General features: G+C 40.5%; 1 protein-coding gene across 2 annotated transcripts; it reads left to right on the forward strand.

Annotated features, from left to right (window-relative positions):
* Positions 1–245: 245 nt before the first annotated feature.
* MTCL3 (MTCL family member 3) lies at positions 246–27650 on the forward strand. Of its 2 annotated transcripts, none has more exons than XM_088161844.1 (6): positions 246–1121; positions 1442–1666; positions 4944–5102; positions 24341–24412; positions 25020–26186; positions 27510–27650. In XM_088161844.1, exons 1-6 carry the CDS (start codon positions 246–248, stop codon positions 27618–27620), a joined length of 2610 nt encoding a protein of 869 aa, XP_088017970.1. In that variant the 3' UTR covers positions 27621–27650. The 2 variants fall into 2 exon arrangements, with proteins under 2 accessions (XP_088017970.1, XP_014729757.2); XM_014874271.2 differs by having other exon boundaries at positions 25020–26195; positions 27510–27647.
* Positions 27651–27859: the final 209 nt, after the last annotated feature.

The raw sequence follows: 27859 nt of genomic DNA on the forward strand, positions 1-27859 counted from the left end.
GGGACCGCTCCGCCCTCAGGTGTGCGCGGGTCAGGGCTGGGGGCCGGGGAGGGCTGGGGGCCGGCGGGGAGCGGCCAGGCTGGCCGCGGCCGTGGCCGGAAAGCCCGTCTCCCCGTCCTCCTCGTCCACCCCGTCCCGACCCCGACCGCTTCTCCGGTTCTCCTCCCCCAGCTCTCGGGGCGGCGGCGGCGGAGGAGGCGGAGGACACCGCCGGTGATGGACGCTTCGCCGAGATAGCCGCCGCCATGAGCCAGCCGCCTGCAGGGGGCGCCGCCGCCGAGCCGCGCCTGCATCCCGAGGGCAGCAGCGGCAGGAAGCAGCCCCGGGCATCCTCGCCGGCCCGGGCCCGCGACGCCGCCCCGCGCCCGCCGCCCAGCGCCGCCAAACCCGCGCCCGCCGCCGCCAAAGCCGCCTCGGCGCGACCGCCGCCCGGCCAGGCCCCCCGAGCCGCCCGCGGCCGCGCCGCCGAGAAGCCGGGGCGGGGAGCTGTCCAGCCCGGCGCCGGTGCTGAACCTCCGCCCGCCGGGAGAGGAGGAGCCGCCGCCGCCGCCGCCGCCGAGGAGCCGCTGCCGCCGCCGGGCGCCGCCGAGGAGGCGCCCCCTGCAGGGGGCGGAGGGGCAGAGCGGGAGGGGGCGGCGGCGCCGCCGCCCAAGCAGTGGCGGGGGAAAGCGGGGCGGTCCCCGCTGAAGGGCGCGGGGGAGGCGGCCCCGGCGCCTCCATCTTCCTCGGGTGCGGGGAAGGGCCGCGGTGCTGCGGCGGGCGGCGGCGGGTACTGGAAGGAGGGATGCCTGCAAAGTGAGCTCATCCAGTTCCACCTCAGGAAAGGGCTGGCGGCGGCCGCCCAGATGCAAACCAAGGGCAGCAACCACGGTAGCAGCAGCGGCAGCGCTTCCTCCGCTGCCTCCTCCGCCTCCGCGGCCGCCGCCCCGGCCGAGCATCCCCCGGCCGCCTCCGCCTCCTCGCCCGCTGCCATGGCGGCGGCCGGGGCGGAAGGGCTGCGGCAGGGCGAGACGGAAGGCGACGGCAGGAGCTGCGGCCCCGAAGGCGCCCTAAGCCCCCACCTGCAGGAGGAGATGCAGGAAGAGATGGAGAAACTGCGGGAGGAGAACGAGAGCCTCAAGGTGAGGGGCCGGGGCGGCGGCGTGGGTGGGGGAGAACCAGGGCCGGGCGGGGACCGGGCTGCCTCCCGACGGGAAGACCTTCCCGGCCTCCTTCTGTCGCGGCAGGAGAGCTGAAGGCAGCGTTAAGATGGCTCTGTCGTGGGGCGTGCGGGCAGTGCCACTTCCCTGCTTCGTTGCGGTATTTATAATGAGCTGGATTGTATTTACCTGCCGTCCCTGCGGGTCGGAACTCCATTTTGGCTGCCTTCCCCTGTACGTGCTGACATTTGTGCTTCTGACCCACCTGTTGCATCCCTGTCCCCTTCTTGCCCCCGTGACAGAACGAGATAGATGAGCTGAGGACAGAGATGGACGAGATGAGGGACAGCTTCTTTGAGGAAGATGCTTGTCAGCTTCAAGAAATGCGCCATGAACTGGAGCGAGCCAACAAGAACTGCAGGATCCTTCAGTACCGGCTGCGCAAGGCTGAGCGCAAGAGGCTCCGCTACGCCCAGACCGGCGAGATCGACAACGAGCTCATACGCAGCATGGAGCAGGACCTCAAGGTACAGACGTGAGCAGGTGTCAAGGGAAGGGAGTGTCTGAGATGTAGGCATGACTGTGCTCTTGGTCCTCATGACTCAGGCGTTTCCATCCATTCCGCTGTGCAGCTCATGGAATAGCAATTGCCAAGCTATTCTGTAACAGGAGCCCTTACTGTATGTAGATAGGCTGTTTTCAGCTTCAGTTCTATCATTTTTTGTAAAGGTAATGTGCAAGGAGTTACTCAAAAGTAAATTAGGAGCTGAAGGTTCTGGACTCTTTATGATGAATGCAAAACATACCTTTCCACTGCAAAATTAAACCAACCTCACTAAACAGCCCCATTGACTTTGAGGGGATTTTGCCACTCTTTATTGAAAGATTTTAGGGGGCAAGCAACTTGAATACTTGCAGTCACAACACTAAATCTTCACTCTGTTGCCGTCAGTAAAAAAACTGTTGTTAAGTTCAATGAATCTGGAGTTTTTCACATCCACCTGAAACCTTAGACAAAACCCATCAAATTTCAGTGTGTCATCAACTGCATTTCATGCATAAGATCTGAATGAACCACAGCCTCTTGCTGAGGAAATGTTTCAGTCCTTGTTTAAAGATTGTCATTGATAAAATACCCATCAGCTCCATTCCAGATTGGTCCAATTACACAGGAAAAAAACCTCTTTCTAGACACAATTGGAAGTTGACTGGTCTCCCAGTCAACTGACCTTTTCTCATGGAAGTGCAGACCTCTGTATAACAAGTGTGAGCTTTATTGGCCACACTTCTGCCTAGGACTCTAGTTATGGCACGTGGACTCTGTGGACTGCAGCATAAAATGTGGATTTAATACATGATTATGAACAAGGTTATTTTAAAATTTCTTTTTGATAAATATGATGTTATTTGCAGGCCTGGTATGGATCATCTTTTCTGAAAGTTTTCAAGCTTGTCATCACTATTATTAAAATTTCTATTTGATATTTTTTTTCTGTGCATATTCAAAATCCACGTTTTCTGTTGTGGCTGTGACAGTTCTATAAATACAGGTGCTGATGTGGTTCTTGGCAAAATAGTCTCCCTGATCAGAAGCAAAATCACCCCCTTTTCATGGGGATTTCTGTTTGAAACAAAGGATATTTTGCACACTCAGAATGATGCTTAGGTGATCAGCTGAGACACATTTGCAGGCAGAATTTGAAGGTGGGCCTCCATATCCCAAGTGAATTGTGCTTCTGGTTTATAGAGTTGGCTTCTTTGTTGGCTCAGTGTTACTTTTATTAGCAAGTCATACACATGCAGGTTGGGGAGGGAATTGTTGAGGGCACCTTTGATGAGGTGCTTGTCTGCCAATATAGGAGGTAGAAGCTAAGGTCTTGGATTTAGCTACACAAAGAGCTTGCTTTAATTAGCATTTATCCCATGTTTCCCAGTATGTCTGACTCTTTGGAAAGGAGCAGTGTTGTTGCAGAGTGTTCTCATCGTTCATGAATGTGTTCTGCTTTGGAGTAGAGATGAATATCTAATGCTAAATTTCTGCCTAATAGAGTTTTGGGTGCTGGCTAACCATCATTATAACTCATATGAGGTTTTCTGTAGTGTTTCCAAGTCCTCTTCTGAAGAAAGACTGTCCAAATTGACACTGTTCATTTTTCATTGTTCATTTTGCAATATACTAGGGAACTTGATCCTTTAGAGATACAGTCTTGCAGATAGCTGTATTAAAATGTATCTTGCATAAGTGAGTCCCATTTCTCATGTGATCTAGAATGCTCTGTATTTTATTTCTGTATTAATAGCTATTCCACTAATTTTTTTGTCAAAAAATTAGCTACCAATAATGACATTACAATTTAGTTTTATTTACTGATCCAGACTGTATCTGTAGACTGAAGACAGGTTCCGTTAGGGTGCTGTTTTAAATGTCCCCCATGATTTTCCGTTTACTTTAGATGGACAACCAGATGAGCAGTTTAATACTAAGTGTAAGAAAGACATCAAGCTAAAGCCCTGTGGTGTGTTTCTCAGCTCATTTTGCAGTCTCTTTGGACTGTGGCTATAATTGAAATTCCCCTCCATTCGCTCTTTCTGTTGGGCATTATGTGTCTTGAGTGCATGTGCGGTGGGGGAGGTTATTGAATGATCTTGTGCTACTCTGCAGTGTTGTATCTGTAATTCACACACACTGGGTTTCTTGTCAAGGAAGGCTGAGTCACTAGCTGCTGCTGTTTTCTGATAGATTGGATCTTTCTAGATGCTTGCTTACAGTTATTATTGTTTTTTCTCTAGAGTTTTAGTATGTCAAGGAACTTCTGACATACTAACATAAAGATAGTTTGAGTGAAAGCCATGAAGGATAGCTTGCTGAACTCCGCTAGCTAATGCTAAGTAGGATTAATTATGCTTTCAGTGTTCTAAAAAAAGCAGGAAATGAGGCTTTTCAAACTATGTGTCTGTGTGTCTAAATCACCATCAACACAGTGATTAGTGTATATTTAAATATTTTTGGTGTGTGATTATAATTTCTGGTGGTTTCACAAAATATAGTGCAAGTGGCTTGCAGGGCAAGATTCTCTTTACTTTTCCCGAGGAAGACGATTAGATCTTGTCATTTGCCTTTTAACTCTATTCCTGTGAAAATGCATTAAAAAAACCTCAAACAACCAAAAACCTTAGTGTTCATTTTAACTGAAAATAGCGGACATCATTTGTGTGAACACAACGTCAGTAAAAATGTTTGTTTGTTTGTATTCTAATCTTAAAATGAGCCAATAGAAGTAAATATTTCCATTAATTGTTGACCTAGGAGAGAGAAACTATCAGTGTCAAAATAAACATATACCCATTTGTGGTCACAGCTAGACACAGGTAAGGAAGGCCTGGAGAAGATGAGCCCTGCTTTTAGATGCTGTTGCATGCCAAGTATTCAAAGTGCATGTGCTTTAGTGCATTGAAAAACATAAGCTAGCTGTGGTTAAGAGAAGATAGATGATGCACTGTCTCCAGGAATAGTGAAGGTCCTGTTTAACTGTTGATGTGAAGGCACTTAAGAAGGAGTTGGGGTTTAATGTCTGATGTGGCTTCTAATGAAGTCCATAGGGATAATGTACCATTTTTTGGAAGGAATTGGCTTGAATTTGAAATTATTTAGAATTTTGTCTATGGATGTCCTTGTCTACCTGTTTCTTTACGCACCTCTTCCATCAAAACACCCAGAATTAACTTTTAAATGGTTGCTTAGGCACTGAGCACTGCAGCAGTAAAGTTTTTTTAACCAGTGTTTTGATATACCGTTTCATTTAGGTTGCTAAAGATGTATCGGTGAGACTTCATCACGAGTTAGAAAATGTGGAAGAAAAACGTACTATAACAGAAGATGAAAATGAAAAATTAAGACAGCAGCTTATAGAAGTTGAAATTGCCAAACAAGCACTACAGAATGAACTGGAAAAAATGAAAGAGGTTAGTGTTGTTACTTACTTCTACACAAATTATTAGAAGATCATAGATTCTTACTGATGAACTGTTTTTCTTCTACAACTTGTTTTGGGGGCAAACAATATGGCAGTTGAAAGTTGAAAGGAGTGCTAAAGTACAACTTGATGATTGAGAAGCTAAAAAAAACCTAAAATGTTTCGTGTTTTCTAGGCAGAACAGGAACCAAGTGGTGCCTTTTTTCTCTCTCTACTACTAGGAGGGAAATGTGAAACTAGTGGTAACGAGTTCAGAGGCTTTGATACATTGTACCTACATAAATATTCATATAGGAGGTATGGTCAGGTATGCTCAGGTATGTCAGAGGCATCTAACTTTACAGATGATGTTTCCCACGGGTTTTTACAAATACCAATAGTTTTTCCCTTGCTAGCTACAACTAGGGACTAGCAGACACACTGAGACTGGGGATCTAGCCACCTCCCCATCTTGTTCAGTCATGCTCTTGGAGTACTGGAAAGTGAGAGACTCTACCTGGCTTTTCAATCTAAGTGTAATTTTTCATTGCATCTAATTAATCTTCAAAATTACTCCAGCTGCCATTATATAGATGGAAGATACTGTTCCATTAAGTAAGCAGAAAATTGCATTACAGCAGTAATAGCCTGGCTGACAGAGATAACAAAGCAGTAGTAAAAGGAAAAACTGTTGACTAAGAATGACTTCTCAGAAGAGATTTTTAAAACTGCTCTCCTGTTTCCTGTCCAAGATTTAAAATTCAATGAATGCCCCCAATTTTCACTTTTAGGAGTACACCCTAGTAGGAACACCAGTGTCCTCTTTGGTCTTGTATGAAGCATAAGAGATGTAATTCAGTTGTCAAGAAAGGCAGGAAATTTTCAGTTGTATGATATTAGGGCATTTTTAAGAACTGCAACTGAATCCTTTATTATAGTATTAAAAATATTAAAATATTTTCTTTACAGGAACTGAGTTTCAAGCATGTTAGTATAGGTTAAACAGGTGGTTTGTTCCACTTTCTGCTGCTTTCCCAGATAACTGCTGATTTTAAAAGGGCATGAAAAAAATCTGAGCCTTAGTCAGGTTTCCCCTCATCTCCCTGAAACTTCCATCTTATGTTTTCTCTCTGGTTACTGTCATTAAATAGAGCTTGGTTTCCTGGACTAGCCTCTTGATGAGAGCATGATCTGTCTGTAATTATCATTATAACGTGTCTTTAAGATTGGCTTTACTCCCAACTCTTTTGTCGTTCTTGTTCATTCAGACTCTGCATTCTTTTAGGTTCTCATCTCTGATTCCTCCTCTCTAATAGGTTATGCTGCTGTAAAATTCTTTTGCCTTGCTTTTTTGAAGAGTCTTCAGATTACAGTGATGTTTAGTGGCAATTTAGTAGTTTGCGTTCTTCGGTATTAAGCCAGTTAATGGACTTCTTCATCCCTGTCATCACTAGTCACTTTCTCCTTATCGTGGTTCTTTCCTCTGGCCCACTATGCAGAACTACGATTCTATTGCTCCCACACTGATCTTCACTTCTTTCTTTGGCTTAAGTGTTTAGCCCTTTCTGTTTTTGCTGTTGGTATTAATGAAAGGGTGCTGGAGACTCCAGAAAAGATGGTGTCGTGTTTAGGGTCTCTGTTACACAATAATGTTTTTCATGAAGCAGAAGCAGATGGATGATTCCCAGTGGCACAGAATGGGGGCACTAAGCCAGAAAGCATAAAATAAGACTTGACACCATAGTAGGGGTGGAATGGACAAAGAGTCAGAAATACATCCTTATACTAAAGTAGGGAGAACTGCCTTGCACAGTCATTATATGTATCATCATAATTAGGTAGGATTTATGTATTTCGAATAGGCTGCTGAGTTGCTTTCAGCAGGTGAATGCTGCTTTTCAGGCCAGGACTTTCAGCACAGCATGGGGGAAGTTGGAGGATAGTTGAGGAGGTGCAAGTCAGAGAAAAACACGTTTGAAGCAAAGCTAAATTATTAAGAACTTTGCAAATATACTGTGACTTGGGGGACCCCTGGAAACATGCTGGTTAAGAAAACTAAATCTTACAGAATTGAAATTTAGAATCTGTGACGAAATTTTGAAAACGTTAATACAAAAAAAACCCATGAAAACAACCAAAAGCAGTCTGCATAAGAATTTTTCTGTGACAAATAATTTTTCTTCTTCTCTGGCAATTGAAGGTTTCATGCATTTTAAATGTCATTGTCAGATAGTCAAAATGTTAATTTTCTGTTTGCTTATGAGTTATTTCCTCTAATTTCATGGATTTACAACCTTTTCTCATTTCAATACAGCCATTATAACCTAGAGAACCTCCTACTTAAGGGAGTTTTACTCAGCTTAAATTGAAATATGGGGAAGATCTTTTGTCTGGATTGTGATCTTTGGTTTATTGAACTTAGAATTAATGGGAAAGTATCTCTCTAAAGACAAAGAAACCTTTTTGTTTCACAACATAGTAAAAATGTTTGGAGATGTAATGGTTGATATCTGTACTTTTGTCATCAGATGTACTTCAGAAACCCAAAACTTTCCATTCTTAAAATCTATTTATGTAAAACTACCATTTGAAATTTCTTATTCTTTTATAATGAATAGTGCGAGATAACAGAGAATTAAAATAAGACTTAATAGAAAATGTAAAAAAGAAAGAATTTTGTTTGGTAGGTAGTCTCTAGGGCAGGATCAAAGCCAAAGTTCCCTCTGTGTGGATTCTCTGTTGTTTCAAAAAGCATGGAGATTTGACTGAAAACATGTAGGAAAGATAAAAGCTACCAGATGTATTGGTTTAAAGTCAAATCTGGAGTTCTCCAGTGAACATTTGAGTGAATATAGACATGTGAATGTATTTGTCCATTAATATAAAAATTGCTGTTTGCCTTCTTGATTGGCAGCTTTTGGAAAAAGAAAATTCTGATAAATTCCACAACAAGTTAGAAATTGTTGTTGATGCCAGCAGAAGCTTGCAAGCATCCAGGATTTGGAAGGTGTTCCAGCAACGTATACATTTTCTATCAGTTACTTTTGCTGTCAGTCCCCCAAACTGCATCTATTTGATTGAAAGTATTCCTGCATATGCCCACACAGACACACAAGATTTTTACTCTGTTGGTTTTATTTGTAGCAACTGCTGGTGATTTCTTCTTTAATATTGGTTGCTATCAACTGTAATGCTTTTTGGGAAGCTGAAAACAAAGTAGAGGAATTGTTTCCTAGCAGGAAAGAGAAACCAACTGTAGCTAGACGTAATTTTTCAGATATTAAAATATTAACATGTTATAAATAATAATGAACATGTTGTTCATTGATTAATTAATTAGCTTCCATTAATTTGTTGTTAACAGGTAAAGCCTAGCTAATGCTTGTAGACCTTTCTGTTATCATGAACTAAAAATTAATTTGTTTACTGTAGCTACATAGCAAACCCCAGTTAGCTGTGCTTTAGTGGTTTGTTGTGAGACCAATGAAGTAGGGGGAAAATATGATAGCTGTACTGGACCCTGGGCTTTATAGATCCTTGTTGCAATGCAGATGTACAATTGCAAGAAGCACAGTGTTTTTGGGGACGTGTGTCTCTCTGGATGGGTATACATTGCTCTGCTACTGCTCCAAGCTGGGCAGATTCAAGGCAGCTCAGTTCTTATGGCCAATTTAGGGTGATGTTGTCAAGCCACTATTTTCTTCTTCTAAGCATAGACTTTTAGTTCAGACCCAGAACCTGATAACCATGGCACACGAACCAGAGATGTCTTTTGTCCCTTCAGTTCTGACTGCAGGCAGAGGAGTCTGTGCCTCCCTACATGGGTCTGTGCTTTGCTGTAGTGGTGCTTGTCAATCTGGTTCATACTCTGCATGGATACAGAAGAAGGCAAGAGGATCTGGGGAACTGAGCACTGAGCTGAAAGGAAGAATCTGAATTCTGTTCCTTATTTTGACACTAATCTGCTGTGGGACCACAGGAAAGCCTTTATACTTTTCTGCTTACTCTTGCAACCTTTGCCTGCTGTGTTTAAGCACAGATTAGCTCTTTATATATCTCTGAGTGTTCAGGCTGCATAGATATCAGACAGATAGCTGGAAATTTCACCACAAAAGCTGCTGTAAAAAAACCCCAAACAACTTCAAATTCCTACTTCCCGCCCCCCCTCCAAAAAAAGACAAAACAAACCCAACCAGAAAACACCTCAAACCAACAAACCCACACTGCAAAAGGTCTGGTAAGATTCTGTGCTAGTCCTCTTGATCATCAATACCAGCTTGTCTCACTTTTCTCAGATGAAAATCCAATATCTCTTCTTTCTCATAACCCTTTCTTTCTTTAAGCCCATTCTTCTGCCATTTAGCCACAACCATTTATTTCAAGTCTTTCTTCTATAACTCACAGAGTCTCACATTCTCCAGATTCTTTCACTCAGTCTTGATCGTGGGTTTCCTTTTCCTTTTCCTTTTCCTTTTCCTTTTCCTTTTCCTTTTCCTTTTCCTTTTCCTTTTCCTTTTCCTTTTCCTGTTTTTTATATTTTTCTTTTTCTCTTTTTCTTTTTTACTTTTTCTCCTTTTATGTCTGATGGTAGTGGTTTTTTTGCTGTCTTCTGATTTCTAAGTCCCAGTCTTGTCCTTCTCTCCCACCATTCCTTCCTTTCTTGCATCCCTCCAACTCTTCAAGAGTGTCCAATCTCCTATCTGGATTTCAAGACTTTTCTAGTTCATTTTGCTCTTATTCTGCTTGAAATATATTATCTCCATTTCTTAAGCTACAGCTCCTATCTGCTGTGAAATTTTTACTTTTTCCCTAGTTCCTCCACCCCCTCATGCAAATCTGTCAGCTTCCTTGATTTTTTCTGTTCCTTTCCTTGCTTCCAAGCCTTAGCTCTTCATTTTTGCATCTGGACTGAGATCAGTGGAGGATCACTCGCTGTGCTAGGACAGAGCAGCTCTATCACTGTGAGCACCTGAAGGAAGGCTTCTGGTTCTAATGCCTGGCTTCAGCTTTATCCAGACCCTCATGGAGCAACAACTTTAGGCCTAGTTAGCTTTGCCTTCTGGCCCTCGAGCTGGAGCATAATCTGTCAGCTGGAGAAAATGTTCAGATTGATAGCTGGACAGTGGGAGAGGGTGAGGTAATTCATTAATACTGAATTTTCAGCAATTCAAACTGGTAAGTTCCAATAAATAATTACCTGGTAATGTAGAGGAATGGGAAATTTCTAAAAAGTTATGTCATCCTTTTGATGAATAACTTACTATGAACTAACAAGCAGAGTGAGATGAGAGGCTGCTGTAGCTGCTCATCCTCACAGTCTCAGTGCAGTAAGTGGAACTCTTTGGAGAGTTACAGTAATTTACTTGCTCTTGGCACCAGATGGCAGCAGGGGAGGATTTAATGGGGCCAAGACCAGTTCCTTCCTGTATCTTTTGGAGTATCCAGTACTAAGTCTATCAGCAGCATTTATACCAACAGTACCTTTAAGCAGAGGGTTTCTGTGATCTGGGATTTTGGTTTGTTGTCTCACGAAAATCAAATTTGTTTTGATGAAGAGAAAAGGATAATTGTAAGACTTTTTAGAAAGAGATGAGAAACAAGTGTCTGCCTGGATTTGTACAGGAAAAAGAAAAAAACGTCTTCTCTCTCCAAATAGAGCTCAGTGGTTTCTAAGCATCACATCCCAGCAGATGCATAACCCCCAGTCAGACTTGCTTGTGTGGTATTCTGTTATCTTTGGTATCTTGCCCAAGTATTTTGTTCCTTTAAAAACAGTACTCAGCAGGGATGCTATTCATAACCTGTGAGGGTGTGCTTCTGACATACTTTCTCAGAGCACACTGTGATTTCACAGGGAGTGGGATAAGCAGAGTTTGCTTTGGTTTGGTTCTTTGAATATGAGAAAAGAATCATAATGGAGAAAGAAATTAATCTCTCTAACAATCTGTTGTAGTAATTCTCTGAAAATATTCCATAAGCAGGAATAAAAGGTGCATTTGAGAAGCAGCTGACACTTAAACTTCATAAAATTAGATTTTAATTATGTATCAGCCATCAACAATTCACATGAGCCATTTGCTTCAATAGTTACTCAGAATTGAATGTAAGCAGCCTGATGGTCAATAATAATGCATTCCAAAACACAGGTAATAAGTAGGAAATTATTTCAAAGGAATAAAACTCCATAGATATCTTACTGTGAAGAGATTTTGTGAGTAAAGATGCCTGCAAGGGATATTTTTCAGCCATTGAAGTTAGTGCGTTGCTTTGTGAATTTCTGTTGAATGGTCTGAAAATTTACAAAAATGTGTAAAAGGAGTAGCAGGATTGATGGCTGATTGGGAAGTGATAATGAAGGAGTGGCAGCTGTAGTGAAAAAGAGTGTACCTGGGATAGGTTTAAAACAGAAACTAATTTAGCCATCACGAAATAAAGACTGATCAGTTCTTTTGAATCTATAAACATATTACTGCTACTCTGATTTCATGGGAACATGAGAGTGTTCTTGTGTCAGAATATAATTTCATTTTCCTTCATCTCTGTGAGAGATAGCAGCAGCCAAGCTCTCTTGTCAAAGGAGTTACTGGTATTACATACAGTCTTCAAATTAGTCTCTTTGCAGTAAGGCGTAGTCTAAAAAAAAAAATAGTAATGACTCTCTTAAAAAACAAAACAACAACCTAACTAGAATGGAAGCGTAGAATAAAACCTGAGCTTCCAAGCACATGGAAACTGTGTTTTACAGAGGACATCAGTCCCAACATTCTGGTCTCAAGCACCTGAAACCCTTTTCTTTTTTTTTTTTTTTTTTTCTTTTTTGCTTGGATCATTCTTTTCAAAGAAAAAGAAGAACTTTGTTCTTTGCTACAGAATCACTTCCAGCAGTCAAAAACTATATATGTAAAGTAAATCAGGTTAAAGAAGGGCCCACATGCTAACAAGCAGTTGCTAACATGTCCCTTAGATGGCTTTGACCTGGGTCAGCTACCACTGCTTCAGTGTTTGGGCATGATTTGGGGTCTAGCCTGGGTCAGAGCTTGTTACTGATTGACAATTTGGATGTGATCCTGTTTGTTTGAAAGGAAGCTGTAGGGAAGTTTAGCTTTATTGTCATCACAGCTGAAAGGAGACTGAATTGTAAAGAGCCGGTTGGCATCAGGTCCTGAGAACAGTCTCTGACCATTTCATTTTCTAGTGTAAAAACTAGGCAAAGGTTCTCTGACTTGGTATGGAGCCAGATTAGATGGCAAATGAGATGCAGAACAGCAAGTCCAGTCTGTTGCTGCCATGTGATTCCCTACTGCTGGGAATTACTTGGCAAGGGGCAATCAGCTGGCATGCCCAGTTATCCGTGGAGTTAATAGACAGGGTGGGAACTTGGATCGGGTGGTAGATGGCAACTGGTTATCAGTGAAAATGGTTTGTGAGCATGAACTCACCATAGGGCAGGCTGTAAAAGATGTATTTCTCTTGGTACAGACTTTAGGGCATGACTTCCTCAAGGCATAAAGGAGAAAGAAAAACCTTTTTTATCTCTTTGCTGAGTAGGCAGTCTCACTACTGACTTCACTAAGGCTGCCAAAATATGATACCACATTAAAAATGGAGGAAAGTTCTGGGAAATACGGTATTAGAGGGCTTTAATGGTCTTCAGCCACAGAAAAAAGTCTTTATTTTTGCACTTCCTGATTTCAATATTGCTTTGCTCAAATTGACATTCAAGAGTTGCTATATGCAATTTAGGAATAAGGGTACCAACTTGACTGCTCAATCAGAACAAAAAAGTTGCCAGGTCACTTAAAAGTGTAAATATGAGCTGCCTTGTTTAGGTGATTCTTAAATAGCTATTCTATTATGTTGCCTTTCACAGTATCCATAGTCAGTATATATAATCCACCCTGGTTCTTTTGTTGTTGTTTTGCCTAAGTTGTGGGGTTTTTTGTTTGTTTTGTTTGCTTTTTTAATGTATTTATTTTATTTTTTTTTTAATAATACATTGTGCTTATCAAATTCCAGCTCACATTTTATTTTTGCTCATTTTGTCATTTTTGGCAGGTCTCTGTAAATTTATTTTTTGTTTTAAGACACTACATATGATTTCTTTAGATCTTAAAGAAAGAGATTGCATGATAGAGAGGACAAATTCAATATCTTTGTACTGGTACAAAAACATGAATGGGAAAATAGATGTAGGCTAGGATTCTCCCGATTTAGAGGAAATCCATATGACATTGCAAAATTGTTTTCTATTACAGGCTTTATAGAGGCAGAACAGAGACATTTTCTAGGTGCTGAACCAGAGGTCTAGATACATGTTTTGTGTGGAATCAATGTACACCAAATGTCATCATATTACTGGAAGTCCCACCAAGGCTTTGATGAATAATAGTTATATGTGCTTTCTGTCCCTTACAGCACTGTATTTAGTCCTGCTGAAGTGCATCTGTCCCTTCAAAGAAACACCTGAAATAACAGAGGATTTGCAATGTGCTGATATATATCAAAGATGAGCAGGTTTTAGATTGAAAGAAAAGTTTCCATAGCTCTGTTATTGTTTAGTATATGTGGTCATTACTGGTTTCAGGGCTGTCTTTCTCGATTAAACTGAGCTTTTCAGAAACCCCACATGAAAGGATTTTCTGTCTTTACATTCTCTGGATGTTCTAGTTAATCTACAGTTTAAAAAACCTCCAGAGAACTCTGTAGCCTAATAAGTTTTTCAGTTATTCTGCACATGGAATTTCCCAATGCATCCTTCAGGTGCTCCTGACAGGAGCTTGGCAGAGCCTCACAGCTGTAGGTAGTTTGTCCTGGCTTTAGGAGGGTAAATAAGAAGTAGCACCATGGAGGTACATGCTGCTCTGTATTTTGCCTGAACTCAGCTGTCAGTGTAAGGAAGGGAGCCTGGTCCTGTCACAGTACAGATGGCTGTTTTGGACATGCCATGGGCCCTCAGGGAGTAACCTCAGTGCAGTATCCAGTGTAAAAACAGGTGGAACAAATTGGCAAGACCTCAGATGGAACATGGACAGCAGAGACATATACAATAAAGCTATCACAAGAATTTCTAAATTTGCTATTCAATAGTAATTCAGAATAATCGTTCTGAGAATTTAGGTGGCTGGCTTAAATGACCCAGTACTTGCAGAATGAGAGAAGCCCAGCGAAGCAAGCATAGCTTCTTTATACATTACTCTGATTAGTATGTAGCTCCTGAAGGAGAGGTGATACTGTTTGTTACCTAGTATCCTAATGGCACATAGTAGGATACAAAGGATGTAGTATGATACCCTGGCCTTTTCATGGGGCTTGGACCTTCTCCTTAAAAACATCTTCCCACATCCTTCTCCCTGACTTAGCCCTCAGTCAACCCCTCCAAAAGTCAACCCAACTTAATGTTTTGTTGAAAGTGCTTTATAATGTTACTTGTGTTTGCCTGCAGTCCACTTAGAAATAAAAGGTCTAAGGTTCAGCTGGAAAACCAATACACAGGTGTATCAACAAAGTCCATGACTGGTGACAGGAGCAATTGTGGTGAGCTAAAGACAGACTCACTGCATCTCACACAGCTCAAACAGGACCTGAAGCATGGGCTGAGCTGAAATGAGGGGTTCTGGGCCAGTGGGCAGGGTGCCTAGGGAGGCCCCAGATCTATGTTTCTATGAAAAATCTGGTAGGATATAAAGAGGAAGGAGGCAGACTCTTTTCAGTGGTGTTCAGCAACAGGACAAGAACAAACTTTTGTGTGAAGGCGCTCAAACACTGAACTCATTGCTTATAGAGGAAGGAGATTCCACCTCTGGGGAAATCCAAGACTGCACAGGACATGGCCCTGAGAAGCCTGCTTCAGTTGTCTCTGCTCTGAGCAGGGGGAGCTGGACTAGATCTTCAGAGGTTGAGAGAGAGAACACTATTAATAATTAATGACTCAAAACATTTGCCCATTTGTGGAGGCACCAGGGTGTTTTGCTGAGGCCAGTTGTGGGGGCTGGTCATAACAGAGGTCTCTGTCAGCCTCCACTGTTCTGATCTGTTCTTGTTAATAACAAGCAGAATCTATTTTCCCATTTTGCAGTGGAGCATACAAGGGGTAGGAAAGGTCACTTTTGGATAGAGTGAAAGGAAGTGTTTTCCAGGTTACTTCTGCTAACCAGGAGAGCTTTGTCCAAGCAGAGCTTTTTCTGAGGCAAAACACAGTGAGTGAGCAGGAGATCTGAGGCAGCTACATGCTGCCAAGAAGGACGTTTTCCCTGTGGCACTGATATTGCACAGTGGTTTGTGCCTCTGCGTGTGTTCTGTGTCACACAGCTGTGCATGTGTGTGTCTGTGTGCAAAGTACTGGACTCTCCATCCAGCACACACCTCACATGCAGTACAGGAGTGAGGTAAGAGAAAAAAGTGCAACAAAGGAAGTATTGTACACATACAGCAGTGGGGAACACTGCCCAACAAATGGCTTCTGTGTGCCATTGTTCAAAGCAGCCAGCTGATTCTTCACAAACTGGCAGTTCGCTGGTTGTGCTTTACCTCTGAATTGCCCTGGAAGAATATGACACTTCAGAGAGCAGAATGGTGTATTCTGACACTCTTCTTTTAGACCCTGTTATCTTTTAGACCCTCTCATTTGCACACATTTATAGCTATATGCTATAGTATATGTCACTTGACAGGGAGAATACCCAGCTATAGGTGTGCTGGGTTCCAGGATCAACTCAGCAGCTCTTCTGAATCATGTGGAATTAGTGCTAGCCAGGAACAAGAGCATCAGGCTTTTGATGTTTTGGGCTTTTTTCCACTCACTTCAGTGTTCATAGTATTAAGAAATGCAAGCTCCTGGCATTTGAGAAGTTCAGATTTTGATAATGTTCCATAGCTATGAGTTCCAAATGTTGCATTCCTTATTTTGAAATAAAGGGCAATGGATTAACCTCTTAGATGTGCAGGTGTGCTTTTCTGAAGTGTTTGTTTCTGCTTAGATTTTTTGACATATGATTTCTCTGCTTCCCCCCCTCCCCTTCCCATTGCTAGTATTAACAGCTGCATGTATCAAGATATGTAGAATAAAACCTGAAGGTATCAAGTCTGCTTTGCTTTGCCTGATCCTGGTTGCACGATTGTTTTAATTGACTTTGGCGAGCTTAGCAATGAATCCAGGTTAGGATAACAGCAAAGCCCTTTGCTTAGGTCACAGATGAGTACTTGCACTAAATACTAGAAGGTATTTACCATGCATCTGTTTCCATCAGTGTTGTTCGTAATGAGAGAGCTCCTCATCTCTGCGAAGCATGACTGATGATGATATCCAACTGCCCTGATTACCATCAGTCTTTTAAATTGCAGGCTGGTCTAAATTATTTTAAATTTACAGATGGTAACAGTTTAAATCTTTGATTAAATTACTAATTAGAAGCACCAGTAACAGTCCAAAAAGACTTTTGAACTGGAATATTGCCTTGCTGATAGATGCACTATATATTATAATATAAATATAAAATAAACAAATATTTATTTTTCCTATTATGTGCTTCTAGGAGTATTGTTGCTCACTTCCTAAATTCTCATCAAGTTTCATGTGTTCCAAAATTATGGGGACTGAACTGTGTTATACAATAAATCAGTATGGTCTTCTGAATAACACAAGTCATAAAATAATCCCAACTATTTTATTCAAACTGATGCCAGCTTTTCAGAAAAGGGTGCTGGTCTGTGTTAAAAATTGACAGCTGATAACAGTCTATCACAGCTGTTCCAAAACTGTCCCAGGAGCAGGTAAAAATTTGCACCTCGCTTCCCATCTGAATTTGTTGAAAGTTAGTTACTAGGCAGGAAACATACTTTATTTCTGCCTTGCTAAATTCAAGAGTCTGCCATCAATGTTTTGGTGTTTGTTTTTTTCTTTGTTTAAAATCTTCATGCTTAGGATGGATATCATTTAGCCATGTAAAAGTTAAGCATTTAATCTAGATTACGAATTTTACCTCCCTCAAAGGGGAAAGGTAGGCACTACTTAGAAGTGAATCTTTCCACTTGTCTGAGGCTGATTTGATTCTGTGGAGAGGCAATAATTTCTAGTTACTGCACAGCAAACCTCAGTTTTGATATCTGCATCCCGTATTAATAAACCTTTTGGTCACAAAATTACACCTCGCTATAATTTCAGCTGATTTTTGTCTATGACCCTGCAGACTTTTTTCAGAGATGTGGCTTTTCAAGAGATCTTCTCTATTCTCTAGGGGGTTCTCCTGTTGTCTTAGCATAGCTTTTACTCCTTGTTCTTACATCTGTATCTTCATATTTTGTCATATTAAAACCGACATTATTTGATTGCCCAAAGGTTTGTATCAGTGACCTTCCTTTTCAATATTTAGTGTTTCTCTAACCTTTACCCTGCAGTCTTTATCCAATGTTATTTTATGGATCTTCTTTCCAGTTAGTAAGAAAAAATGTTAATTAGAGTAGGACCTAGAATTGATTCTTGCATAACCCCATTAGGGCTGCTGTGGTATTAATTTGCAGGTGATTTGCTGGTTCAGTGACATTTATTATAAATGCTGAAGAGCCAAATATTTGTTCATGATAGCTAATTAAAAATACATTCCAGTGATCAAATATTTATAATGAGTGGAAGACTGTTAAGCTTCTTTTCAAAATGAGATTTTCACATTTCTAGGAAAGGGAACATTTAAATAATAGTTTTAGGTCAACCTCTATGTTAAGGTTTTAAGTCAGCCTAAAAGTCACAGCCCCTTCCCTTGCTGGGAATAAGCATTTGCCATAAGAACCTGAGCCATTTTCAGTGAGGGGGAAGAGTATTTTTTGGGGATCAAGTGATTGGTCTCACGAGCTTCTTGAAGTTAGTGAAGCAGCTGGATGCTCTGCAATATCCTCCCTCCCCTCATATCCATCTTTGCATTGTTGAAATACCAGGACAAATATTGGATGCAGGCTTAGGTTATGTCAGATCAGACTGGTACCAGGGTGAGAAAAGTAGGTGTGGGGTTGTCCAAACTTCTAAAATGCCTTCCTTCCATTTTAGCTCTTAGTCTCCGTGGCTTATTTTTCCTAGAGCACCTTCTTTACATGAGCTGCTCATCAAAATGTATTTAATTTGTGTCTGGATCACACTGGCGTAACTTCAGAGCACTGCAGGGTCTGATCCTCTGTTTTCAATGACCAAAGTTTCCAAACACCTTTGAAGCTTCCCCGTTGTATTACAGAACATATTTTTCAGCCAATTTGCAAACAGTTAGCTTTACTAAAGAGCTTCCCCAAGTAAACACAGACAAAAGAAAAGACTAAGAGTAACAGAAGACTTCTCCTTATAGTCAGAGGACAGAGTAGTGATTGCTGAGAAGCAATAGCTGGATTTCTTTCCCATGTAAACAGAAAATCTTCTGGACACTGGTCAGGCTTCAAGACCAAATGCTGATTTCAGAATTTTTCCTACCTGAATTCATGTCCAATTTTTGCATCCTTTCAAATGAACTCTAAAATCTGATTTTTTGGTGAGATGTCCCCTTAACTGGAAGTTGTCAGAAGTGCATAGTCTCGGAGAGCAAGCTTCAAAGCTCCTTTCTCTGCTGTGCGCCTCCAGATGCACATGGATGTGCCTGTGTTTGATGCTGTCCTACCCTGTGAATCCAGGTGAGGGACTGTAAGTGTCGTCTGTGCATTTAATGCAACTCTCGAGTATTAAACGAGCATGAACATCAATGGATATGTGTGAGTCCACAACTTTGCAGAACTGGCTTCTTTATACATTTCCAATGAGCAATGTTGAGGTGCACACTATGTGCAGAATCACTTATTTTCCTTCTTACTACTTTTCATTTTTGACACAAATCCTTTTTGTTGGGATATTGTAACTACACTTTGGTTAATATATATGGATTTGTATAACCAAGGCAATGAAGCTCATCTGGTTGCTGGCACTCTCGTTCTCATGAAAATCTATTTGGAATCTCTTTGAGATAGCCTTCAAAGAAGACTGAAAACCTCCACATGTGGTACTAGGTGTAAGAAAAAACACTTTACATTTGATGAAATCTCATATGCATTTAATTAATAATTGCCATATACATATCTGTGCCTGTGATTATTGCTATTGTTTTGTGGTAGTGGTTTTAATTATGTTGACATGCTGTCTGTCGTGCCATCAGTCCCAGAGAAAGGCTGGAGCAGTGCATTGTGCAAACCCTGACAAAAAGACTGAATCTCTTCTCTCAGATAGCAGAGCTGGAAAATAAGCACCAGCTAAGGGAGCCCTAGGAAAAGTTTAACTAGCATCAATATACAATGCAACGACTTGTTCCTGCACTTGCACTTCAAACTATTCATGATGTTCTGAGATCTTCTTTTGCATTTCAGGATTAGGGAGCCAAGTGTAAGATGATTGTGATTTCTGCATCTATAACAAAGCCTAGTAGGATAGCATTGGGGAAGTAACCATGTCTAGCTCTTCCATGTTTTGAAAGGTTCAAATGGCAGAAAACCTCTTACTCCTTAGAGAAATTGTTTTCACTGTTTTATGATATCCTGGTGGATGAAGGAGTGTGTAATCACAGAAAGCAAAGTATCAGTTTGGACAGCTATTTGACCAGGATGTAGTGAGAGCTTTGAAAAGGAGGCTTTCATCTTCTGTAATTTTTTTGAATAAAGAAAAGAAGGAAGCAAATATAATGGAAGCATAAATATGCTGCTTCAGTTATGCACTGCAAAGGATGCTTTTACCCAGCTATACCACAAGAGTTACTATGATACGCTCTAACAATGTGATTTTAGTTCAAATTGCAAAAGGTTTCTTTATATAAAGTGCAAATATTGCATATATTTTCCCCTTCTTTTGTACTTTTTCGTATTTAATTGTTATATAAATAATGGTAAATTATCTGAAAGTGATAACTGAAATAACTCCTAAATAAATGCAAATGGAATAATACAAATATTGGGGGTCAGCTCCTCTTTTCTACAATATGAAGTCATTCAACTACATGAGAACTGTTTTTCTCTCTGTAGTAAAGTAGTAAAGATTGTTTTCATTTTGTATTGCTCCTCAGCAGTGTTCTGAAATATACCAGTTTAAATATGAAGAAAATGTTGGTACAGCTAATAGGGATATGCTTTGTGTTTTCTTTGTGGACAGGTAGGCTGTAGTTTTTGCATCTCAGTTATCCTCTGCTTTTTCATTTGTGACTTAATTTTGCAAGCAAGTAGAATATAGAAATACTCCAGACTTCTGTTCTTGAATGGTGATGGAAGGAGTAAAGTATTGTATTATTCTATGTAATTGTGACAATGACAGACAAAACCAGGGTCTTGAGCTGACAAATTGCTGGCAAATTGCACTAAAAGTTGCAGAGTAAGGAATACATTTTAAAAACAAAGATTATATTTTTTTGATGGAGACTATAAACTTGCAATTTTCCAACATAGGTAGTGTCAATTTAGTTTTTACTACATTAGAACCAGTGGCAGAAAGCAAAAAATAATCTGTCTTGTGTCTGATTTGATCCAGCTCCATGGGTTACACAGCCATATTGATTAAAGAGGAAATGCAGAGAGAGGCTTAGGGCAAATTTACATTTCCCTGGTCATAGTCACTCTGTGCCACACAGAGGCAAGTTTGTGCAGCCAAAAAATTGTTCAATATTCATTGACTTTTCAAGACTGTAAAGGTGGTGTTAGGTTTACTCTGATTTTTGAAAGCTCTGCAGATGTGTCACAGCAGTTGGGAGTCAGCTAACCATAGCTAAGTACAGCACAGTTTTGTGCAGATGAGAAGGTTTGTGGTAGCTGTGGAGATTCAAGGAGCTGTACACTCTTCGCCCTGTTCTGTGAAGATGGATATCTTGGTAGGTTTTGCTTAAGGATTCTTTATTAATTGCTGAGATATTTATTTTATGTTAGAACCAGGTAGGAAGAATTTGAGTTCATATTATAGCTTTCCTCCTCTATGGAGTGTGATGCAATTATCTGTGTATTGTGTGAAATCTCAGAGTAGATTTCAGGTCTCTTTTCACCTGAGAAGCATTGAGCATTACAGGTGATGTTAGGACTGCACATTTGGCTTGCAATTTAGGGCTGGCAAGAGAAGGATGATGCCATCTTGAGAAGTGCTTAGCATCTCCAGCAAGACATTGGACAAATTCCAGTGAAGGTCACTGGAGAATTGATGCTGCTGAGCACCACAACAGAATTCCCCTTTGCATGTGATCTGGTTTGCATAAAATACAAACATTATCTGCAGCCTTATCAAGGCTATAGACATTTGTGAGTAGGATTAGTTTAATTATATGGAAAAAAAAAATCTATGAGACCACAAACTGTCCTTCATAACAAACTCTCAAAACCAATTGTAGCATATGGAGGGCAGTTTTTTTGCTACAGTTGAGAAAGCAGCAGAGGTGGCTTTTAGTGACAAGCAATGTGCAGACAATTTTAGTAATGTCCTGTCTCGGTTTAGTATGAAGATTTGCATGCAGGGATCTGAGTTGCTGTTTTTTGGTTCTGCCATATGTTAGTTTGAACATTTTTTTTCTTTTTTCATTTTGCTGTGATGAATTTCATTGCTTATTTCATTAGCAGCAATAATTATTTTTTTCATATTGAAAATTGAACTGGAAGACTGCAGTAGTACAAGGCTTGAGAGAATTGATAGAAAGAGTAGCCACTGTAAATTGTGATATACACATCTGGAAGAAACTGAAAATTTTAGTATTTATAGCAAAAATTTAATATTTATAGCAGAATATACTTCTTGATATGTGGCATTCTTTTTTTAGTGTGATATTGCCTCAGTACCCTGCCATGATATATATTGTGGGACACTGTGATTGTGAGGATATTATCCGTCAGCTGAGATTTGTGAGATCTTAACCTCTAGTGATCAGAAATTTTGTCATGGTGTTTTTCATATGAAAAGAGCTCATACCAGTTCCAGCTGGGCCTAATCTGCTTACCCACATCATCCCTCTAATTGAATTGTGCATGTTCTTCATTGCTTTCTGCTATGAAATTTTTGCTAAGTGCTGGGATTTTGTTGATGAACAATACAAGCTCTGGAGGGTTGGTTGTAATTCAAGTAGAGCAGAATAGAAAGTAGTGCCTAATCATTACATAGCCACAACTACTATTGTAATTAGAATGTTGCTATCCTGACTAACTAAAAGGAACACCAAAAAAAGCAAGAAAGGAGAAAACCAAGGAGGTTTTGTTTCACATCAAACCTAGAAAAGTACTTTTTCTTAAATGTCTTATTTTCTGAAAAGTCATAGGTTACAAAAGAAGTCTCAGCTCAGCATTCCAGAACTTCATTATTTCTGGAGAGAGGCTGAGCTCAACAGGGTGAGCAAAAGGCATTTAGGTAATAAAGCAGATATATAGGTTAACTATAACTTTTTATTTATTTATTTAATATTATTATTATTATCAGTGGGTGGTATTGGCATAATTAAGGGGCATGGAAAAGTTTGCAGTGTAAACTGATTTGAAAGGATTTTTTCAAAGTGGTGATACATAGTGGTATAATTAATGGTAATACAGAGGAGGAACCTACTCATTTGAAAGTTTAGGGCTTCATAAATTTACCAATTCTAAAAGAAAGCAATAAGATAACACTTTCAAAAATCCAGGTACCATTTCTACAACAAGATAACTTGTGGGTGACTGTGGAAAAGCACCATTTTGTTTGTAGTCTGGATCCCAAAGTTGCGGGGTTTATACTTGAAGGGAAAAATGAGTTAATTGAAATATTTTCATGTCATTTCTGGATTCCATTAGAAGCCTGTGTTTTACAGCTATCCAGCCATGATCTTTGATTTGTTTTTTTGTTTGGTCTACTGAGAGCATTCAATGTTTCTGCAAGAGACATAAAAATTTGATTTGCATGTGAGTATTTCTATGTCATTAACTTTTTCTTTTGAATGAGCAGTCTATGCCTATAGGAAATTTTAACAAAGTTGATCTGCAGAAAAAAGAGCATGATTAGTACCAGCAGGCAAATGGTGCACAGGATTGTTATGTGCAGCATACCCACCCACTGTACTGTATCTTGAGGATTATGAACATATTTTAATTCCCACTGTGTGGATGGCTTTTAGATAGAACTAGACTCTCCCCGCTGATGGAGGGAAGTGCATGTTTCTCAAAGGATCTTTCTACCAGAGCACAGTCTCAGAGGGAGATGGTGTTGGTTATATCACTGTCCTGCCTTGGGGCCTACAGATTACCTGGGGAACACAAAAACTGGGAACAGCTGGAAGTGGGGTGTTATGTATTAACATATTCTCTCATTCACTTGCCTCTCTCCTGCTGTTTTCTTGGTGATCAGTTTGAGTGTTGCCAGTGGGATGGTGGCACTTGTTTTCCACTGTTGCTGCTTTTCCATAACGAAGTTTCTACTGTCAGCAGCTACAAGATTTTTGCTGGATACACTAGCTGACTTCAAACCTAGTGCATCCAGCTCTGAAAGGAGGAGTTTCTTTTCTACTCTCTGATACATAGCAGATGAGAGGACACCAAAGAATATGGTGGTGCAGACAGACCTGTGTTTGTGTGTTTTGTGTGTTTCTGTTCTTGAGTTGGTAGAATTTGTTTCTCTTTAGAACTTTGTAGTCCAAGGAGTTTTAAATGGCATTTACTAGACTATGATCTGAAAATAGAGCAAGCCTAGTGACCAGAGCTATGTGTGAGTTTGTCCCCAGAGTACACTTAGAGAGGTGTGACTGCACTACAGAGAAAGGTGTGCTTGTAGATGTACACTGGAGTCAGCTGCAGATCTCAGTGACACTGTTTTATGTAGCTGCCCTACCACGAAGTCTAAGACTAAGGCTTCTTTGAAGTGCCTTGGCCCCCACCAGGGTTAATATCAAATGGGCAAGCTGGGTTTTACTGCTTGTCTCAGCTTTCCCATCTGTAAGTTGCCACTTGGGATGCCTGTGTTCTTACCACTCTTGTTGAGTGTTAAACATTTGTAATGCACTTGTCTTAAAATGTGTTGAATGAAAAAGGGAACAGACTGATTAAACTAAAACCTGATTAAACAAAAACCTTATTTGTGTGCCATTGCTGTTTCATTTTTGAGCAATGGCATCTTTCCTCTGTATTTGGTATCTCAAAAATGACAAGAAATTAATTCCTTTATAATTGCATTTGATTTGCTATATTTAAAAATTAATGATACACAAATTATATACATTTTAAGTATACCTTTAGAAAAATTCAGTGCATGTCCTTTTGTTGCAATTGCAGCAATCACTGAAAAGGAGAGGAAGCAAAGACCTGCCAAAATCAGAAAAAAAGTCACAGCAGACACCAACAGAGGTATGTTGCACTAACTGTAACTTTGATTCTTATGTGGAGACTTCAGGGAACTATGGAAATGGGGTACATGATTTACATATTTGCACTTGGCTTGCTTATTAGCTTTGCCCTTTGTTTTTCTGTATGCTGTGAAATGGAAGAGCTCTTACCCCAGATCTGCAGTCAGACACCACTAATCTCAAGAACCACCTAAACAAATGTGGTGCTGCAACAGAACCCACCAACTTTCACCTACTCTGTATTTTAGGCAAAGTAAATGGCAGCAGCAGTGAAACAAGATTTATAGGCTCTATTTTTGCTGACTTCAGGATTTTTGAACACTGTAAACTCTGATAATGTTGCAAGCATAGAAAATACAAGGTTTTTTACAAGCTCCCCTTTTCCTACCCCCCAAGGTACTTTTGGGAACTGTGCAAATTTTAGTCACAAGAAAAATAACATTTTCCCCTCTTTTTAATGTATTGATCAGTGAAAAAAATATTGCAGGAAAATATCTTAGTATCTAAAGCCATGTACATATGATTGTAAATCTTGTAAGTTAAGGCAGTCTACTGGAGGTCTCCTGTTTGACTTCAAGTTTCTTCAAATACTGCTTTTTTTTCCTAAGGATGACAATGAAGACCTGAAATGCCAGCTACAGTTTGTCAAAGAAGAAGCAGCCTTGATGAGGAAGAAAATGGCTAAAATTGATAAAGAGAAAGACAGATTTGAACACGAGCTGCAAAAATACAGATCATTTTATGGGGATTTAGACAGTCCCTTGCCAAAAGGTGAAGCAGGTGGGCCACCTACCACAAGAGAGGCTGAACTCAAGCTTCGACTGAGGCTTGTGGAGGAGGAAGCTAACATTCTTGGGAGGAAAATAGTGGAACTAGAAGTAGAAAACAGAGGACTGAAAGCAGAGCTTGATGATTTAAGAGGAGATGATTTCTCAGGGACCACTAACCCACTCCTGGGAGAGCAGAATGAATCCCTGTCAGAATTACGACAGCATTTGCAGCTAGTAGAAGATGAAACAGAATTGCTGAGGAGAAATGTAGCTGATTTAGAAGAACAAAACAAACGCATAACAGCTGAGCTGAACAAATACAAGTACAAGTCCGGGGCCCATGAGAGCTCTAGGCACCATGATAATGCCAAGACGGAAGCGTTACAGGAGGAGCTAAAAGCTGCACGAATGCAGATCAATGAGCTGAGTGGCAAAGTCATGCAGCTCCAGTATGAGAACAGAGTTTTAATGTCCAACATGCAGCGCTACGACTTGGCCTCTCATCTTGGCATCCGTGGCAGCCCTAGAGACAGCGATGCAGAAAGCGACGCCGGAAAAAAGGAGAGCGATGATGATTCCCGCCCCCCTCACCGCAAAAGGGAAGGTCCCATTGGTGGGGAGAGTGACTCCGAAGAGGTGCGCAACATTCGGTGCCTGACACCCACGAGGTCTTTTTATCCAACGCCGTCTGGGTGGCAGAAAAGCTTCACTGACAGGCAGCAGATGAAGGACATTCGCTCTGAAGCGGAGCGGCTGGGCAAGACAATAGATCGCTTAATTTCCGACACGAGCACCATCATCACAGAGGCAAGAATTTATGTGGCTAATGGGGACCTCTTTGGACTGATGGACGAGGAGGACGATGGCAGCAGGATACGCGAGCACGAGCTCCTGTACCGGATCAATGCGCAGATGAAGGCCTTCAGGAAAGAGCTCCAGGCTTTCATCGACAGGCTCGAAGTCCCAAAGTCTTCGGACGATCGAAGTGCCGATGAACCTTTGTCAGTGAGTCAGGTAGACTTTTACTTATTACGGCCTACAGGTAAAAAGGCTCTGCCAAGCAAATTAAGCCTCAAATTGGATTTTTGGCACAAAAAGAAAATTCTTTATTCGAGACAGTGGACAAAAATCACTGTTTCTTATATTACTAAAAATGCTAATTTGGCCATATGAAAACATATTCTACCAATAGGTTTGTTTGTAAACATGGAATAAATCTGGTCTCCTGGAAATTAAAATTATGCTCTAGGAGGTAGAACATTTTACTCCTTTCTGGCTTTGCAATTGCATTTGACAAAGTTGGGCCTTCATTGCCACTAAAGGCAGTGCGAACAGTATTTTTGGGACATATGAACATGATTCATAAATGGACATGATTGTTTTCTTAGTGAGTGGAGGGGTTCCTATTAAATAAATAAATAAAAGGAAAATTTTATTAATTTTCAACAGGAAGAAATACTGAATTTCAAAAATTGTAGAGAATATGGCAAACCACAGATAAAATAAACGATGCAAATCTATTTTATGAAGTCACAGAGCCACACAGTAATGTGAATATTGTAATTGCTGTAATAGATTGCATCTTGTTGAAGGCCTGTTAATATTGCTTGCATGCAGCAGTAACAACCATATTTGTTGTGGTTTGTTTTTGTGCAGAATTGTTTCAGAGAGGTTTTGGGGAGCAAACTCCTTGCTGACTCAAGATCTTTTGCCATGAAAAATGAAAATTACCTACCTTTATCTTATCATGCAATATTATAGTTGGCATATCTTGTTATTGCTAATGAAGTTATCAAATGTTTTGTAAGTCTCTTGCTGTGTTAATTTACTTTGTGCTGTCTTGCTAGTTTACAGTCGAAGTAGTTGCAAGGTGAAGCTGAAAGCTATTCTTATTCCTATGGTGACTAATTAGTCTTTTGTTTCCTTGTATCAGAAAGTCACAGACGCAGTGAGTTTAAAGCTAATCAATTACTATACATGTATTGCATGAAATCAAACAGAGATGGCATTTAGCATGCTCATTTTCTGATCTAGCAGTAGTTCTGAGCTTGTAGACCTCCCATGAGCTGAAAGGGAGAGTACTGCATGGACTTACACAAATTTAAAACAAACTAATTAAATTTTTTTCTAAACAAATAACAACAATTGAACATTTGACAATTAGACATTTCAAGGCTTGACCATGCAGAACTCCTACTGAAGTAAATGGGAGATGGGCACTTGGTCCCTCCACAAGCATAGTCTGATTCACTATTTATTTTGTTGAAACTTTGGACTTGCTATTCCATTAATTGACTGTTCTCTTTGTCTTTGTATTTACTTTCCCAGATGTTCCAGCCTATCATTTTACTTATTCTCATCCTTGTATTATTTTCATCCCTTTCATACACAACAATATTTAAACTTGTCTTCCTTTTTACACTGTTTTTTGTACTGTAAGTCATTCATCATTTACTGTTCATTGTAGTGTTATTTTCAGTTTGTTTATTTTGTCCACCCTCCAAGATAAGAAGTGCAAGAGACATAGTTTCTGTAATAACCACTGCTGTAAAAACACTGAAGACTACTTGTTTGCCAAAACCAAAGCCAAACCAAAAAACCTGCAAAAAACATACCAAAAAGTCACCCAGTTGAATAGGAAACCTGCTCACCGCGGTATTCCAGGTAAGCAAACAGAA

Source organism: Sturnus vulgaris, chromosome 3 (assembly GCF_052056855.1).
Source record: "Sturnus vulgaris isolate bStuVul1 chromosome 3, bStuVul1.hap1, whole genome shotgun sequence".
Classification (NCBI taxonomy): Eukaryota; Metazoa; Chordata; class Aves; order Passeriformes; family Sturnidae; genus Sturnus; species Sturnus vulgaris.